Source organism: Cervus canadensis, chromosome 6 (genome assembly GCF_019320065.1).
Source record: "Cervus canadensis isolate Bull #8, Minnesota chromosome 6, ASM1932006v1, whole genome shotgun sequence".
Taxonomy (NCBI): Eukaryota; Metazoa; Chordata; class Mammalia; order Artiodactyla; family Cervidae; genus Cervus; species Cervus canadensis.
Window position 1 is genome coordinate 48,968,873 of NC_057391.1, and position 15,066 is coordinate 48,983,938.

Here is a 15,066-nt window from a genome sequence, read left to right on the forward strand (position 1 = left end):
CCACAGGAGTCACTGGGACCCGAGGGAAGGCAAGGAAGGCCAGAGACGGACCGGGCACACAAGGAGCTGGCTGGACTGGCAGGCGCACCAGCTCAGCCCTGTCAGAGGCGGGAGGGCATTTAACCGGATACAGCCGGTTTATCTTGTTTTCTAAGTTCTTTCCTGGAAAACAAGGCTGTCCTGGAAGGGCAAGGAGGCCAGGTAGTTGGAACAAGGTTAGCCAGGCTGGCAGCCAGCAGCTGGCAGGAGGGGGCTTGCAGAGAGGAATGGACAGGCGGGCTGCTTTCCTTTCACCCAGGCCTCACAGTCCAAGTGCAAGTTTGCAAATCAGAAGCCAGGCACCGTGACCACCAACGAACTCCCAGCCCTTGTGCCTAACTGTCTGCAGTCAGGGGAGTCAGCAGTGGGTGTTCAGAGGGGCAGCAAGGGAGAAGGGCCAAGGTGTGAGGAAAGTCTGCCCAGTAAGAGCAGCAGACAGGGGACTTCATCCCCACCCCCACTACTGACTAGTCGGTGACTTCTTGTTCTGCACATATATGTTTCCTAACGTGCAAAAGGGGGTAACACCACCTACCTTGCAGGCTGCAGATTAAATCAGATAAAAGATTCCTGCCCACAGCAGTCTGCCCAAGTGCAGCTTCTACCCTGTTGAGGGATTTCAGATGTTAAGAAAGAATCCTTCCCACTGCCCCAAAATAAGGTCCATCCACAGGGCAAACCTGACTGTCCCAGGTGGGGCTCAGGAGGGAGGCCCTCTGTCTTGTGTGGATGGCAAGGCAGGTGCCCACCACCTCTCTCACCCGGCACACATCACCCCCACCCTAGCTGAGAGACCAAGTTAAGGAGGCGGGGAGTCAGCTTCCACAGCTGGAGTCCAACCACTCCTGGGACTGCCTGGGCAGAGGGATCCCCTTCCTTCAGGATGACCTTGGTAAAGGCCCTGAAGCTGCTGTGCCCAGTCCTGAAGCTGGCTGTGCCCAGCAGACTTCCTCCCTCCCTGAACACCGGTCAGACCCTGCACACTGGCAGGGACCCAGAGCCCAGTCCCAATCAGTCCAGTAGAAACCACGTGCTACCTCCAGAAGGCAGCCCACTGCTGTCAAAGGTTCCCAGATTTCAGCCCAACCACCCCATATTCTTTAAAGAGCTGATCCGGGGTGAGGGGTTTCATTAGTGGCCATAGTCAATAGTGTCCCATCGAGGACAACCTGCTGATTTCAGGTGGCAGGTGCAGTTTTGAATGTAAGACTAATATGAAAGGTACATAACGCAAGAAGACTATTACTGTTATGTACAATTCTAGAAGGTTCTCATCCCAAGGTCTTCTGGGGATTGGGAAGGTCAACATTCCCTGAGACTCACCCAAACCCAGGGATTTACTGGTGTTACCCAAGACCACCTTGCACACAGCGAGATGGTGGGAAGGCCCAATGACCACCCCAGCACACTACCACCAGGTCAGGCCCAGGCAAGTTACATTAGTACAGCACCAAAAAGCCATCAGTGGTACAACGAGAGATCCAAAGATCAAAGTAGGAAGTGGGTGGTACCCCTAAGGCTGCTAAAAGAGCAGCTGAGATCTGTGACTAGCCTCATCCATTAAGTCTGTGACTTCAGAGGTTGACTTTGATTTCTAAAAGTTTGATTTCTCAAAGAGGTTGCCCTTTGATGAGGCAGAGAGCAGGCCGTTGAGCTGCACAGACTCACAAATGAAGGGGAGATCTGAAAGAGGAAGATCAAGAGACCTCGGGAGGCCCGAACCCAGGAACGCGTGGAAGATCTTCGTCCTCCAGGGACGGGTGTGTGGGTGGGAGGCAGCAGAGATTGCTAGCACCGAGTGTGAACTCCAGACACACACTCAGACTCCACTCCCGGCTCTTCCACCAGCCCCCTGTGCCCTGGGTAAGGTTAATAATTCCCTTTGTCGGGGCTGTCTCACTTGCCACAAGCACCTGCTCAAGGGGTGGTCAGAAGGATCAAGGAGTCAATAAACATAAAGCGTTCGCCCAATACATGGCAGGTAAGTGCTCAACACACTTAGCTACTGAATTTTATGTGGAAAACCAGGGGGAAACGGCAAGACTAACTAGACAGAAGGGCTAGCACAGCCCAAGAGAAGACATATTTGGTGTTCCATACATATACGAAGGACTTAATATTTGTATCTAATTTCCACTTTATTTAATAATCATTTTGTAATCAAACTGTAAGCATATAAAGGTCCTAGACTGTACCTTAAACCTTGCATCTGCAGCAGCACCTAGCCCACACTGGCAGGTCGTACTTACTTCAGATGCAACCTATGGGAAAATGCCCAGCCCTGCCAAGCCTCAGATCCCTTCCCTGCGAACACTTTTGCCTTTCTCATAAAAGCATTTATTTTTGTTTACCTAGAAAACCTCTGGAACCACACTCTCCATCCGTGAGGAGTTGTTGACAATCTGTTGTGAGATTGAGACTGCTCACAGTAGGAAACTTGCAAACTTCCCTCACAGAATAGGTATTCTTGTTGAATGTCTCTTGGAAGGGCACTGCCAGTCTTTCCAGCTTTAACGAACCCAGCATGGGGCACACACTCAGCTCATGCTCTGCTGCTGAGACAGGCCGGGCCTCAGGTCATACACGTGCATGTCCACCATGATATTCAGTGCAGATCTGAGAGCAGACCAAGTCTGCTGATCCCTCCACCAAGCCTGGAATTTCTGGATTTGGGGCTGTTTGGCTGCTGATAGGAACTGCTGTCGAGGCATTTTCTCCTGTCCTTTGAAAGTTTCGAGCAGAAAGCTTTCTGGTTGATGACCTTCTTCAAGACAGAACCGCTGTACCCATCCACAAGCTCAAAGAAGGAATGTTGAGAACGTGGGGGAAGGAGCTGCAAGCCCGAAAGGACTTCCTCTCTCTGGCTCTGAGGTCCTGAGTCCCACACACCCCTCCCACAGGTCTAACCTAACAGGTAACCTCTCAGGGTCTCTCATGCCCACCAGGAGGACCCTAGCATAGAGGCCAAAGAGATTACAGTTTCAAAAGCAACTAGTGCCAAAAGAGTGTCTTTTACCTATCTATAAATGAAAGTTATACCCCAATAATTCTGATGCTTAAAAAAAGGGCAAACAATTTATGGAAAAACTTCAAGGACTTATGAAAATTAGAAATCCCCATTAATATCTGAGATGCTCTGTTTAGTCAGAACAGAGAGAGTCAAGGGCTTCAGGATAGGTGGACGGGCAGGCATTACTGGGGGTGCTGAGGGGGCAGTGGGCACAGCTCTGGGCAGGAAGCAGCAGTTGCCTGTGGCGGCGCAAAGGGGTTTATTGAAGAAACTCCCCATGGGGAAGCAGTGCCCGGAGGACCCGCCAGGCCTGCTGAAGGGCCCAGAGGAACGGCAGCGGGCAGCCCTGATCACTTTGGGAACTGGAGGAGGTATAGCCACTCGACAGGCACCACAGCCAGAAACGCTGCACGGAGGAGGGAGTGACAAGCAGAGAAACACTGACCTTCACTTGCTTCCCCCAGCTGACCCCCGGGCTCGGCAGCCAGAGGACAGGGCGAGCAAGGCTCTGAGAGCAGAGGAGAAGCAGTGTAGGTCCCTCGCACGCAGAAGTGACTTCTGTTTCATATAAAAGGGCAACCGTGGAACCTGCTGTTAGTCGAATGAGATGATGTACACACAGCGCACAGCTCAGGACAAGGACTAGACAGCGGGTACCTGTTCATTCTCAGTTACCAACACACTTCCCCTTTTGCCATTTTCTGGAAATGGGCCGTCTGGATTTCTCAGACCATCACAACAATCCGAGTACATTTAATCCTCTGTGTTCCCCCCTCACCCCCTCCCACCCAACTCCCAGCCTGGAATGCCCCAAGTTTCTCTACCTTGAGGACTTTCCAGCCATTCAGCTGGGCTGTTTCTTGGCAGACAGGGAGCCAAGATCTGGAGAAAACAAGGGAGCCGAAATAACGGGAGAGTCAAGAGTCCTGTTGGGCGATATCGTTTATTGAAAGGCAAACTCGCTTTCTCCAGGAGTTCACTTACAGGAGGCAGCTGCCTAGATAATTTCCTCCATGTGACAAAACCAAGGCAATCAAACCAGACCCGCAAGCAGAAACCCAACACAATAAGCCTATCGGCCTCGTCGGATGACACTCAGAAGCAGGAAGAAAAATTATAAAGCTATATGATGATTGTCTCTTCAGCACAGCATTTGGCCACATACTTGTTTATTAAATATTTTTTTTTCTTTTAAAACTAGCTAAAGGAAATATTCTTGAGTAGAGTTAGTTCTTAACAAACAGAAAAAAACGTATATGTGTACATAAAATCAAAGAACAATAGCACTTCAGAGTTGGCAAGGACCTTGAGCCCTGGTCCTCAATTCATCCCGCATAGTTTGTTGCTGTGAGCACGCTTATCTCAAGGTCATCCCATCAAAGTCACTGGGCTAAAATGAGCCGAAACTTGACGACATCTATCTCATCTCCAAGGCTGGTGTTCCTTCCAGCTCAGCACACTGCATGCATCCGGCTCACTGCCAGTCCTGTTACAGCGCAGAAGGGCGAGTTGGTCGACATGGGTAATGTCTCACCTCTAGGGTAAAGATGCTGGACTTCTGAATGGTGAACTCTGTTCTCTTTTCACAGACAGTGTGCTTCTTGCAGCCTGCCTTGTGGCTACCGGAAGGAACTGGCCAGAATTAGAGGCAGTAACTTCCTCACAAACCAAGACACCAGCTGACACGCTCCCAAGGTTCTTGGGCCCCAACCTTTTCCATCTCCAATCCGTAGGAACGAGATGTGAAACATTGCTGGGCAGGCTTCTTGGCAAATACCCAATGGTGGTGGAAGCAGCGGGGAACTCAACGACGTGCGAGAGTCGAAGGACTGCTCGGGGTTCCGGTGGGCCAGTCCACCAACCGCAGGCTTGCTGCGTCTCCAAGAGGATGGAGGGGCTCCGGGATGTGTTCGGAGAGGCTCTGCCCGTGTTCATCAGTGTGGCTGTTGTCTGTCACCCTCTCCCCGACAGCACTCCAGGAAGGTAGGGATTGTGAGCCTCTGTATTCCCTGCTGTGTTCCCAGTGCCGGAGGCTGGGGTATCATGGATGTCCAATAAGTATTTGCTAAATGAATGAATGGTTAAAGGGAGGCATGTCTCCATACTCCAAATAAGTAAGCAGAGGCAAGAGGCACCCCACCCAGCAGAGGTAGAGGAAGGCTTCGTGCTTCTGCTCTGGGGGCCTCACCCACAGTGGGTGACAACACCCACCCATGAATGGGGTTGACCATTCTGAATCCTGATGGGTGGGTTTTGTGACCTGGGGCAGGTAGGGCACTGAGGTTCCTTGCTCCAAATGGCAACTTCAGGGCGTGTCAGGGTCACAGGCTTCTCACATTCCAGGATGCATCGAGACATTGTGAGGCAGCCAAACACTCACACGCATACCACTTGCAGGGTTCCCTCCCTGGCCATGGGCCTGACCAGCTGTGACTGGACCTGGCATCTGGGTGAGCCTGGGAACCGCCACAGGAAGCCCGGGAGGAAGTGCTGGATACCCTGCAGACTCCCAATGCCTCCCTAAAATTCCATCCCAGGGACCTGGCCTTGCCCAGACCTCACCCAGTCCCAGGTACTCCTGCCTCGGTTGGCCCCTATCCCTCGTCCCAGAAGTGAGAAGGAATCTTCCAGTTTGTACAGACAGTTCTCTGACTTCTGCTGCTTCTCTCCCTCTCCTGACATAAACCTGGGAACCTGCTCAACCCGCCTCTTCTCTACACATCCCCCAGCTTTCAAGAACTTCTCCTCCTCCTTCCTACCTACACCCCCACACACCTGCTCATCTCCCCTACTTCCCCATCACCTGCCTCTTCCTCAAGTCTAAGTCCATGAACCTGCTCCCCAAACCCCCCCAGTGCCCACCCACCAACAACTGGTCCAGGGGCCCCAAGAGTATAGATTGCAGACCTGCTCTGGGAAGGGGAAGGAAGGAACCAATAAGAAATGACAGGAAGGCTCCAGCCTCCAGAAACTACATCATTTGTGGAAAAACCTTACAAACAAGTCTCCCCACTCTACCTGCACAAAAGAAATTGCAATTAGTGACCAGAATCGACTCAATGTGGTTCAGAAATCATAACAAAATTCTAGATAAAATAAGCAACCAAGGACCATAGATACAAGTGACCTCAGACTTACCCTCCCCTCCTTCCTTCAGGGAGTTCTTCACTAAAACCACCTGAACTTCTTTTTTCAGGATTAACTGTCCCTCATCCCCTCAACAATTCCTTTTTCCAACTCTGAGGTCCAGAGTGGTCTTTATTCTACTTTCTCCTTCTTGCCTCTAGCTCCATAATATTTAAAAATCTAGTAGCTTTGTATTTTTAAAAATAATACTCAATAGACACATGTGAACTTGACAAACAAGCCACCCCATGAAGCCTCTGCAACATTCCAAAATGGAACAGCAGCAGTCTAGGAGAAGGTTTGATTTTTTAAAATATATACAGTCTGCACATCATCCCCTCCCCCATACCAGGGCTATTGAATAGGAACCAGCCTTTGGATCCTTTCTCTTGACAGGGGAACGTGGGGGAGGAGCAGCAATGCAGATGGCACGGCAGACAGCTGTGCAGAAAGGGGCTCCATCCTGCCACGTGGCCGCGGGCATCTCGACACGTACCCTGCAAGAGCTGCTGCCCACGCCACCAGAGCTGTGCTACCACAGAGATCCCAGGAGGACGTGACGTCAAGAGGAGATGCCTGGTCTGCGAAAAGGAGGCGATGGCGCTCCCTCTCACGCCTCCCACCACGGCCCCTGGAAGTGGGCTCAGATCTGGCTGATGACGGTGCTGTCCTTGGGGAAGGTGTAGCTCAGCGGCGCCTCATAGAGGCTCCCCCCATCCGTGCTGAGGTCGTCGTCGTCATCCACGTCATCCAGCACTTTGCTTGGCAGCTTCTTAAGTCTGTAAGACAACAGGGGGAATGTTTCCTGGCCCCGGACTGAGGCTCACTTTCTCTCTAGAGATGAAGGGGTTCAAGGTGCCTGTCTCTCCACCCCAGGGAGTGGACAAGGTGCCTGTCTCTCCAGCAGCAGGGAGCAAACTGCCCACCTGGCAGCATGTGAGGCTGCTGCCGACAGAGAGCTGGGCGGGGCTGGGTCAAGGTCAGTCGACAGAGAGCTGGGCGGGGCTGGGTCAAGGTCAGTCGTCCTGACTTTCCCTCCTGCCTCAAGCTCCCTCCTGGCTTAGCAGGGTCCTACGTAAATCCCGTCTTAATGTGAAATCTTATCATCCTGTGCACCACGGGTGGTTTGCACTAATTTTTCTAATACTGCATTTTGATTAAGATTTTTGGTGCCCTCTTATATATTGCCTCCTAATGCCCACCTGGGGCTGGATTCTCGATAGACAGACGTGCTGTGTTTACAGGATTCTCAACAGGCTCTTCTGTGCATTTATGAGAGAAGTGCCTGGGCAGCTGGCAAGAAGCCTCCGGTCACCATCAGCCTCCAGGAAAAGCCCAGCTTTATTAACAAGGATGAACATAAACCCACCCCTCACTCCAATGCCCTAAGCAGTAACAATGAGGCAAGGAAAGCAATATCTCCCCCACCCCTCATTAACCCCCTATCCTTTTGCTGTGCCCAGGGAGCTTGAGAGAGCAGCTCTTTCCAGAAACCAGGCTTGGGATATCCTAGTCCTCCTGAGAACAGGAACCCACAACTTCATCTCCTTTCTCCCTAATCCAGGCAACCTAGGGGCTGGCCCAGGAACTCCTCTCTACAGGGTGGTGTGAGCTGGTCTGACCTGCCCTGAGCCTCAGTTTCCCCTTTCAGATGACAGGGATAATACCTGCCCTGAGGACACCGGGCAGTGGTATGAGGATGACACGAGATACCTACTGAGCACATGGGGTGAATGGAGTAGATACAGCCACTGTCATCTCTAGGACAGGATGACCCCAAAGGGGCCACAGTGGCTGGAGACAACATCTGAAAGCATCGTGCTCCCCTCCAACGTCAGGGCTGCCACAGCCCCTGGGGGCGCTGACGCACGTGCCCACCTTAAGTCCTTCTTCATGGAGTTGAGCTGGCCCTGCAGCTGCTCATTCACGTCCATCTGCTCCTCCAGCTCCCTCTGCAGCTTCTTCTTAGAACTTTCCAGCCTGTCGATTTCCTCCTCGGCCTCCTCCACCTGTCGCTTCATTGCCTTCAAGCGCAAGCTCAACTGCAGGGGTGGGGTGGGGGGCAGAGTAGGGGGAAGGGCAGGCTGTGAGCTGGCGGGTCGCCCAGCCCAGCAAGAAAAGGCCAGCAGTCCAGAACCCTCCTCTCCAAGCAACAAGATACGGCAAAGTGGGAAACAGGACTCATGTGAAAGTGGAGGTAAGACTCTAAGACAGAAAATCCCACTTTTTCAAAGCCAAGTTCAGGGTCTGAAGTTTGCTGAAGCGGGCTCTAAAGGCCCCATTCCATGCCGTAAGGGGTGGAGTGGAAAGAGAAGACTCGGTCCACTCAACTTCACCGCTTGTCCATCCTCCCAGCCCTCCCCTCCGTCTGCCCCCCCCCAGCCCACACTAAATCTCAAAAGAACTCGCAGAGGGTCCCGCACCTGGTCCTTCTGATCAGTCAGCGACAGGTGCTCGTCATCCACCTGCATCACCAGCTCCTTCACCTTCCGCTCCAGCCGGCGGTTGCTCAGTTGGAGGCTGGCCCGGTCCCTGGAAGGGCAGAACAGAAGACAGTCTCGTCCCAGTCCCACAGGCAGCCAGCCCCAGGTGGCCTGGTATATGCGGGTTTAGGGTCAGGGAGACTCACAACTGTACAGGAGGAAAGTGCTACTCAATGGACAGATGAGGAAACAGGGGCTCTGAGAAGGGGGGTGACTTTGCCTAAGGCTGCAGAGCCAGAGGGATGCTGAGTTGGCGTCAGACCTGCCCTGACTTCTCCCAGTCCCAGGCTTCACTTGGTAAGGCAGAGGTTCACAGACTGCTAGGCTGTCAATATTTAGGGTTTACTGCCCTGACCTAGTCCCTAAAGTCTTCCTGAAAATGGATAATGTAAAGTGCTCTACACACACATACACACAGAGACACACACAACTTCTAGGAAGGTGAGGGGCCATTAGTAAGAATTGAGGAGCTGGCCCTTGGGCCATGGTCTAAGGACAAGCTGCAGATAATCATGGTGCAGGAGAGGGTACGGTCATTCCTGTGGCCCTCCCACCCACGTGTCCATCTCTGACAGATGGCCACTCGGCCCCTGCTTGAACACACCCAGCCCCTAGAGCACAGTCAGCCCCTTCTCATCTAATTCAGCTCAGGCTCATTAACTCACGAGGCAGCCTACCCTATTTAAGGTGGAGCGAAAGGAACAACTGAGAGTTGAGCAACGGGAGTCCCAAGTCTCAGTCCTGCTGCAACAATATCCTTCCGCGCTACCTTCCTCAGGTTACCTACTTGGTGGGCCTCAATGTTCTCATCTACAAAATGGAAACTATTTTCCAGCAAGGCTGTACTTGCCCTGCCTTCCTCACAGGTTAGGAGGATGGGCAGAGATACAGGGGTAAAAGCACTCCGTAACGTGACGCCCAGCGCCCAGCAGGGCCTGTGCACCAGGGCTGGAGCCGGCTCACCTCTCCTCGCTCTCCAGACGGTCCTCCAGCTCTGCGATCCTGGCCTCCATCTGCACCACCAGGCCCTCTTTGCTGGACCTGTAGGAACCTTCCAGGTGGATAATCCGGCTCTTTAAGTCCTTGTTCTGGAATCAGACAAGGGAGACCATGAGGGGCTGTGTCTACCACACCCTCTGTGCAGAGCAGAGGGCGGGCCAGTGTGTGGTCAGTGACTGGGATAAGCCTGCTTTCCACCTTCAGATGGGTGCCACTGGGAGACCTGGGGATGTTTCCAGGAAAAAGATTTGCACTCGTGTCCTGACAAGCCAAAAGAAGAGATTCTACCACATTCCTTATAAGCTTGAGTGAAATCTCTGGCATGTCCTAAGACTCCTCGGTAACAGACAAATGAACCTGACCTTGGCCTTTTATAAACCTATTGGTGTGGGACAAGAGAAATCGGCTCCTTCAGAAATATCATATGTCATATTCAGTGAAGAACTTACATGAATGGCATGTTAAAGATACAATGATTCAAGTAAGATTTGTTACCAACACATGCACTGGACTTGGTTTTTGTTTTCTGGACAAAAAACAAAAGGATACTGGTTTTTGTTTTTTGGCTTTTAAAATTTATTTGGCTGTGACAAGTCTTAGTTTAGTTGCAGCATGCAGGATCTTTGATCTTTAGTTGTGGCATGCAAACTCTTAGTTCCAGCACACGGGATCTAGTTCCCTAACCAGGGATCAAACTCGGGGCCCTTGCATTGGGAGTGAGGCATCTTAGCCACTGGACTGCCAGAGAAGTCTCAACACTTTATTTTACTCTTTTCATTTGAATTTAGCCTTCTTTAGGATCTAGAAAACAACACTTGCAATTCTACTTCTCTGCAGTTGCTAAACTTACAAGCACATTTAAAATTACTGGGCAGTGCTCGCTTCGGCAGCACATATACTAAAATTGGAACGATACAGAGAAGATTAGCATGGCCCCTGCGCAAGGATGACACGCAAATTCGTGAAGCGTTCCATAATTTTTTTTGAATTAAAAGCACCGAGTGTGTGATTTCAAAAAAAAAAATAAATAAAATAAAATAAAATTACTGGGCATACCCTTTCTGGAAAAGGCCTTAGAAAAACCTCTACCTTTCAGATGAGTTATGCTCCAGAGTTCTTCAGCGTGCTGTGCAAAGAAGGTTCAACCACAGGGCTCTAGTCTAAAGCCACGAGGAGGGTCGGGGGGCTCACGGGGCCAGCTGCCCTCACCTGTCTCTCCAGGGAAATCTTGTCACACTCCAAGTCTTGCTTCATGGCTCGCTCCTGAAGTAGCTCATTCCGCATCTGCTCCATCTACACCACAGAGAGCAAAAGCCCAGAGGTCAGCAGAGTGGTTCCTATAGCCTTTGTGCTAAAATGGTTCCCAGGTATGAATTCCAACAACCAGGTCAGCTCTTTTTCATGACGGGGGTCCCCTGTCTTCTCCTCTTGAATACTGGAGCTGTTTCTTAGATATTCTTGAGTTCTCAATGATTGCAATGATAATGATACAAATAATAATAATAGTTACAGTTAACCCTGCCATTATGAGTTGAATCGTGTCCCCTCCAAAAAGATATATTAAAGTCCTAACCCCAAGAACCTCAGATGCGACCTTAGTTAGAAGTAGGATATTCACAGAAGTAATCAAGTTAAAAACTGAAGTCATTAGGGTGACCTCTAATCAAGTAAAACCCATGTCCTAGTTAAAAGGGGAAATTTGAATGCAGAGACAGACATGCACAGAGGTAAGACAGAGACACAGGGAGAATCCCATGTGAAGATGGAGGATGGGAGTGAGGCGTCTACAAGTCAAGGAGCACCAAAGACCATCAGCAAACTATCAGAAGAAAGGCAGTGCTCTCCTACAGTCCGGAGGGAATATGGCCTCAGACTTCTGGCCTTCAAAACTTGAGACAATACATTGTTGTTGTTCCAGGCCACCTACTTTACGGTACTTGGTTACAGCAGCCCTTGAGAGCTGCCACCCCTGCTCAGCCCTCCAAGCGCACTTATCCTGTGACATTCTCGCCACAACCCTACGACGTACATACTAGCATCTCTGCTCAGGACATCAGGGCTTGGAGAAGCTAACCAGCTTGGATGGTAACCAACTGCCCCAGCTTGCCCAGGACTGAGGATATGCTCAGGACATGTGACTTTGAATGCTAAAATGGGGAGTCCCAGGCAAACTGGGGTGAGTCAGTCACCCAGCTTGTCAGGGATCAACACAACCAGTAACGGGGAGCCAGGACTCACCTGAGCTCCTGACTGCTGCGTTACAAGTTCAAGCCTTGGCAGAGGCTTCCATAGCCTGCATGTCTCAGACACTGCAAGATTTCTCCCTTCTTACGCCAGGATCAGAGGTCAGCAAGAACACTCCAGGGGCCCTGGCAAAGGCTAAGCCTTTCCGAGGACTTCTCCTATATTAATAGGAAATGAGCCTCGCTGAGCAAGGCTCTGGAGCATCTGGAAAGAAATCCCATCGCCTGCCTGTGGCACCTCCATGCCTCACCCCCAGAGTGCCTTCAGCAACAGTGGAAACTGCTCTTCAGAGGCAGAGGCCTCATAGCCTGTTCCCAGGACCGTCCAGCAGAGGGCAGAATGGAGAAGCCCAGAGAACTAAGAAAGTGAGCCAGGAAAATAAAACTGCCGGTTCCTTCTTTGCCTTTAGGTTCAAGGCAAAGGAGAAAAGGAAAGATATACCTATTTGAATGCAGTTCCAAAGAATAGCAAGGAGAAATAAGAAAGCCTTCCCCAGTGATCAATGCAAAGAAATAAAGGAAAACAATAGAAAGACTAGAGATCTCTTCAAGAAAATCAGAAATACAAAGGGAACATTTCATGCAAAGATGGGCACAATAAAGGACAGAAATGGTATGGACCTAACAGAAGCAGAAGATATTAAGAAGAGGTGGCAAGAATACACAGAAGAACTATACAAAAAAGATCATGACTCAGATAATCACGATGGTGTGATCACTCACCTAAAGCCAGACATCCTGGAATGCAAAGTCAAGTGGGCCTTAGGAAGCATCACTAAGAACAAAGCCAGTGGAGGTGATGTAATTCCAGTTGAGTTATTTCAAATTCTAAAATATGATGCTGTGAAAGTGCTGCACTCAATGTCAGCAAATTTGGAAAACTCAGCAGTGGCCACAGGACTGGAAAATGTCTGTTTTCATTGCAATCCCAAAGAAGAGCAATGCCAAAGAATGTTCAAACTATCGCACAATTACACTCATCTCACACACTAGCAAAGTAATGCTCAAAATCCTCCAAGCCAGGCTTCAACAGTATGTGAACCGTGAACATCCAGATGCTCAAGCTGGATTTAGAAAAGGCAGAGGAACTAGAGATCAAATTGGCAACATCCACTGGATCATCAAAAAAGCAAGAGGGTTCAAGAAAAACATCTACTTCTGCTTCATTGACTACACCAAGGCTTTTGACTGTGTGGATCACAACAAACTGTGGAAAATTCTTTAAAAGGTAGGAATACCAGACCACCTGACCTGCCTCCTGAGAAATCTGTATGCAGGTCAAGAAGCAACAGTTAAAAATGGACATGAAACAACAGACTGGTTCCAAATCAGGAAAGGAGTACATCAAGACTGTATACTGTCACTCTGCTTATTTAACTTATATTCAGAGTACATCATGTGAAATGCTGGGCTGGATGAAGCACAAGCTGGAATCTAGATTGCCAGGAGAAAAAGCAGATATGCAGATGACACCACCCTTATGGCAGAAAGTGAAGAAGAACTAAAGAGCCTCTTGATGAAAGTGAAAGAGGAGAGTGGAAAAGGTGGCTTAAAACTCAACATTCAGAAAACTAAGATCATGGCATCTGGTCCCATCACTTCATGGCAAATAGATGGGGAAATAGTAGAAACAGTGACAGACTATTTTTTCAGGCTCCAAAATCACTGCAGATGGTGATTGCAGCCATGAAATTAAAAGATGCTTGTTCCTTGCAAGAAAAGTTATGGCCAACCGAGACAGCATATTAAAAAGCAGACACATTACTTTGCCAACAAAGGTCCATCTAGTCAAAGCTATGGTTTTTCCAGTAGTAATGTATGGATGTGAGAGTTGGACCATAAAGAAAGCTGAGCACCCAAGAACTGACGCTTTTGAACTGTGGTGTTGGAGAAGACTCTTGAGAGTCCCTTGGACTGCAAGGAGATCAAATCAGTCAATCCTAAGGAAATCAACCCTGAATATTCATTGGAAGGACTGATGCTGAAGCTGAAACTCCAATACTTTGGCCACCTGATGCGAAGAACTGACTCAATGGAAAAGACCCTGATGCCGGGAAAAATCGAAGGTGGGAGGAGAAGGGGACGATAGAGGATGAGATGGTTGGATGGCATCACTGACTCGATGGACATGAATTTAAGCAAGCTCCAGGAGCTGGTGATGGACAATGAAGCCTGACGTGCTGCAGCCCATGGGGTCACAAAGAGTCAGACACGACTGAGCGACTGAACTGAACTGTTCCTTCTTAGGGTTTCTCTGGTGGCTCAGCAGTAAAGAATTTACCTGTTAATGCAGGAGACACAGGTTTGATCCCTGGGTTGGGAAGATCCCCTGGAGAAAGAAATGCAACCCACTCCGGTATTCCTGCCTGGAAAATTCATGGACAGAGGAGACTGGTGGGATGGGATCACAAGGAATCAACCATGACTGAGCGACTAACACTTTCACACTTCCCTTCTTAAGGCTGGCCCAGGTAAGAGGTGTGCACACAGGAGTCCCCAGAGGGCTGGGGAGCACCTCTAACAGCCCCTGTCTGCCTGGCGTTGACTTGGATTTTCACCTCCTGAACAAACACCCTAGTGATAAGGACACCCCTTCCCTGCCATCCACCAGGAGGGCAAGACCAGGGGGTCCTGGGAATAATGAGGGGAGGTGCCACCACGGCAGGCTGGGCTTGCAGCTCCCTCTGTCCTGACCATGGAGCATGCAGGGAACAACAAGCAGAGTGGTGCGACTAGCCCAGAGCGGGTGACGGAGCGGTAAGAAAGAAGGAGGCTGGTGATGGGCAGGACTGGGGAGTGGAGAGCTTGTACCACTGCAGGAAACTGGGACCCTGCCCACAGGGTCCAAAAGTTCACCTTTTTTGCATTTTTTTGACTGGCAGGCTTCTAAGTCACAGGGGTTCAGAACTTTACAGCAGAGAATGCTGAGGTCCACTGCCATCATCCACGTAACAGAAGGATCAGGGCAAGAACCCAGGTGGCGCCTACTCATACCTGCTCAGGCTCTCTGGACTAACGCAGTGAAAAGGCTTCAAGCAGACTTAGGGTTTAGACACAGCTTTCATATAAAACCAAGGCCCCGGAGGCACTTGGTCTCCTTAGGGTATCCTCGAATGCAGCGGGGGAGAAAATGCCAGCCGTGCACCAGTCAGTCGTCAGTGCATGT

The 15,066-nt window shown here is 50.3% G+C and overlaps 1 protein-coding gene and 1 non-coding gene across 10 annotated transcripts in view; one reads left to right on the forward strand and one right to left on the reverse strand.

Annotated features, from left to right (window-relative positions):
• Window positions 1–3,973: 3,973 nt before the first annotated feature.
• CGNL1 (cingulin like 1) overlaps window positions 3,974–15,066 on the reverse strand; it is a 170,296-nt gene continuing 159,203 nt past the window's right edge. For all 9 annotated transcript variants that reach the window (XM_043471861.1, XM_043471852.1, XM_043471853.1 and 6 more), the window contains 5 exons: window positions 10,867–10,950; window positions 9,622–9,746; window positions 8,599–8,707; window positions 8,054–8,217; window positions 3,974–6,954 (listed from right to left, as the gene is read on the reverse strand). In XM_043471861.1, coding sequence (XP_043327796.1) covers window positions 6,819–6,954; window positions 8,054–8,217; window positions 8,599–8,707; window positions 9,622–9,746; window positions 10,867–10,950 — 618 coding nt within the window. In that variant the 3' untranslated portion in view covers window positions 3,974–6,818. The remainder of the gene's footprint in view (window positions 6,955–8,053; window positions 8,218–8,598; window positions 8,708–9,621; window positions 9,747–10,866; window positions 10,951–15,066) is intronic.
• Window positions 10,532–10,638, forward strand: LOC122444358. Its single transcript, XR_006270202.1, has one exon. It is a non-coding gene; the product is annotated as a U6 spliceosomal RNA (small nuclear RNA).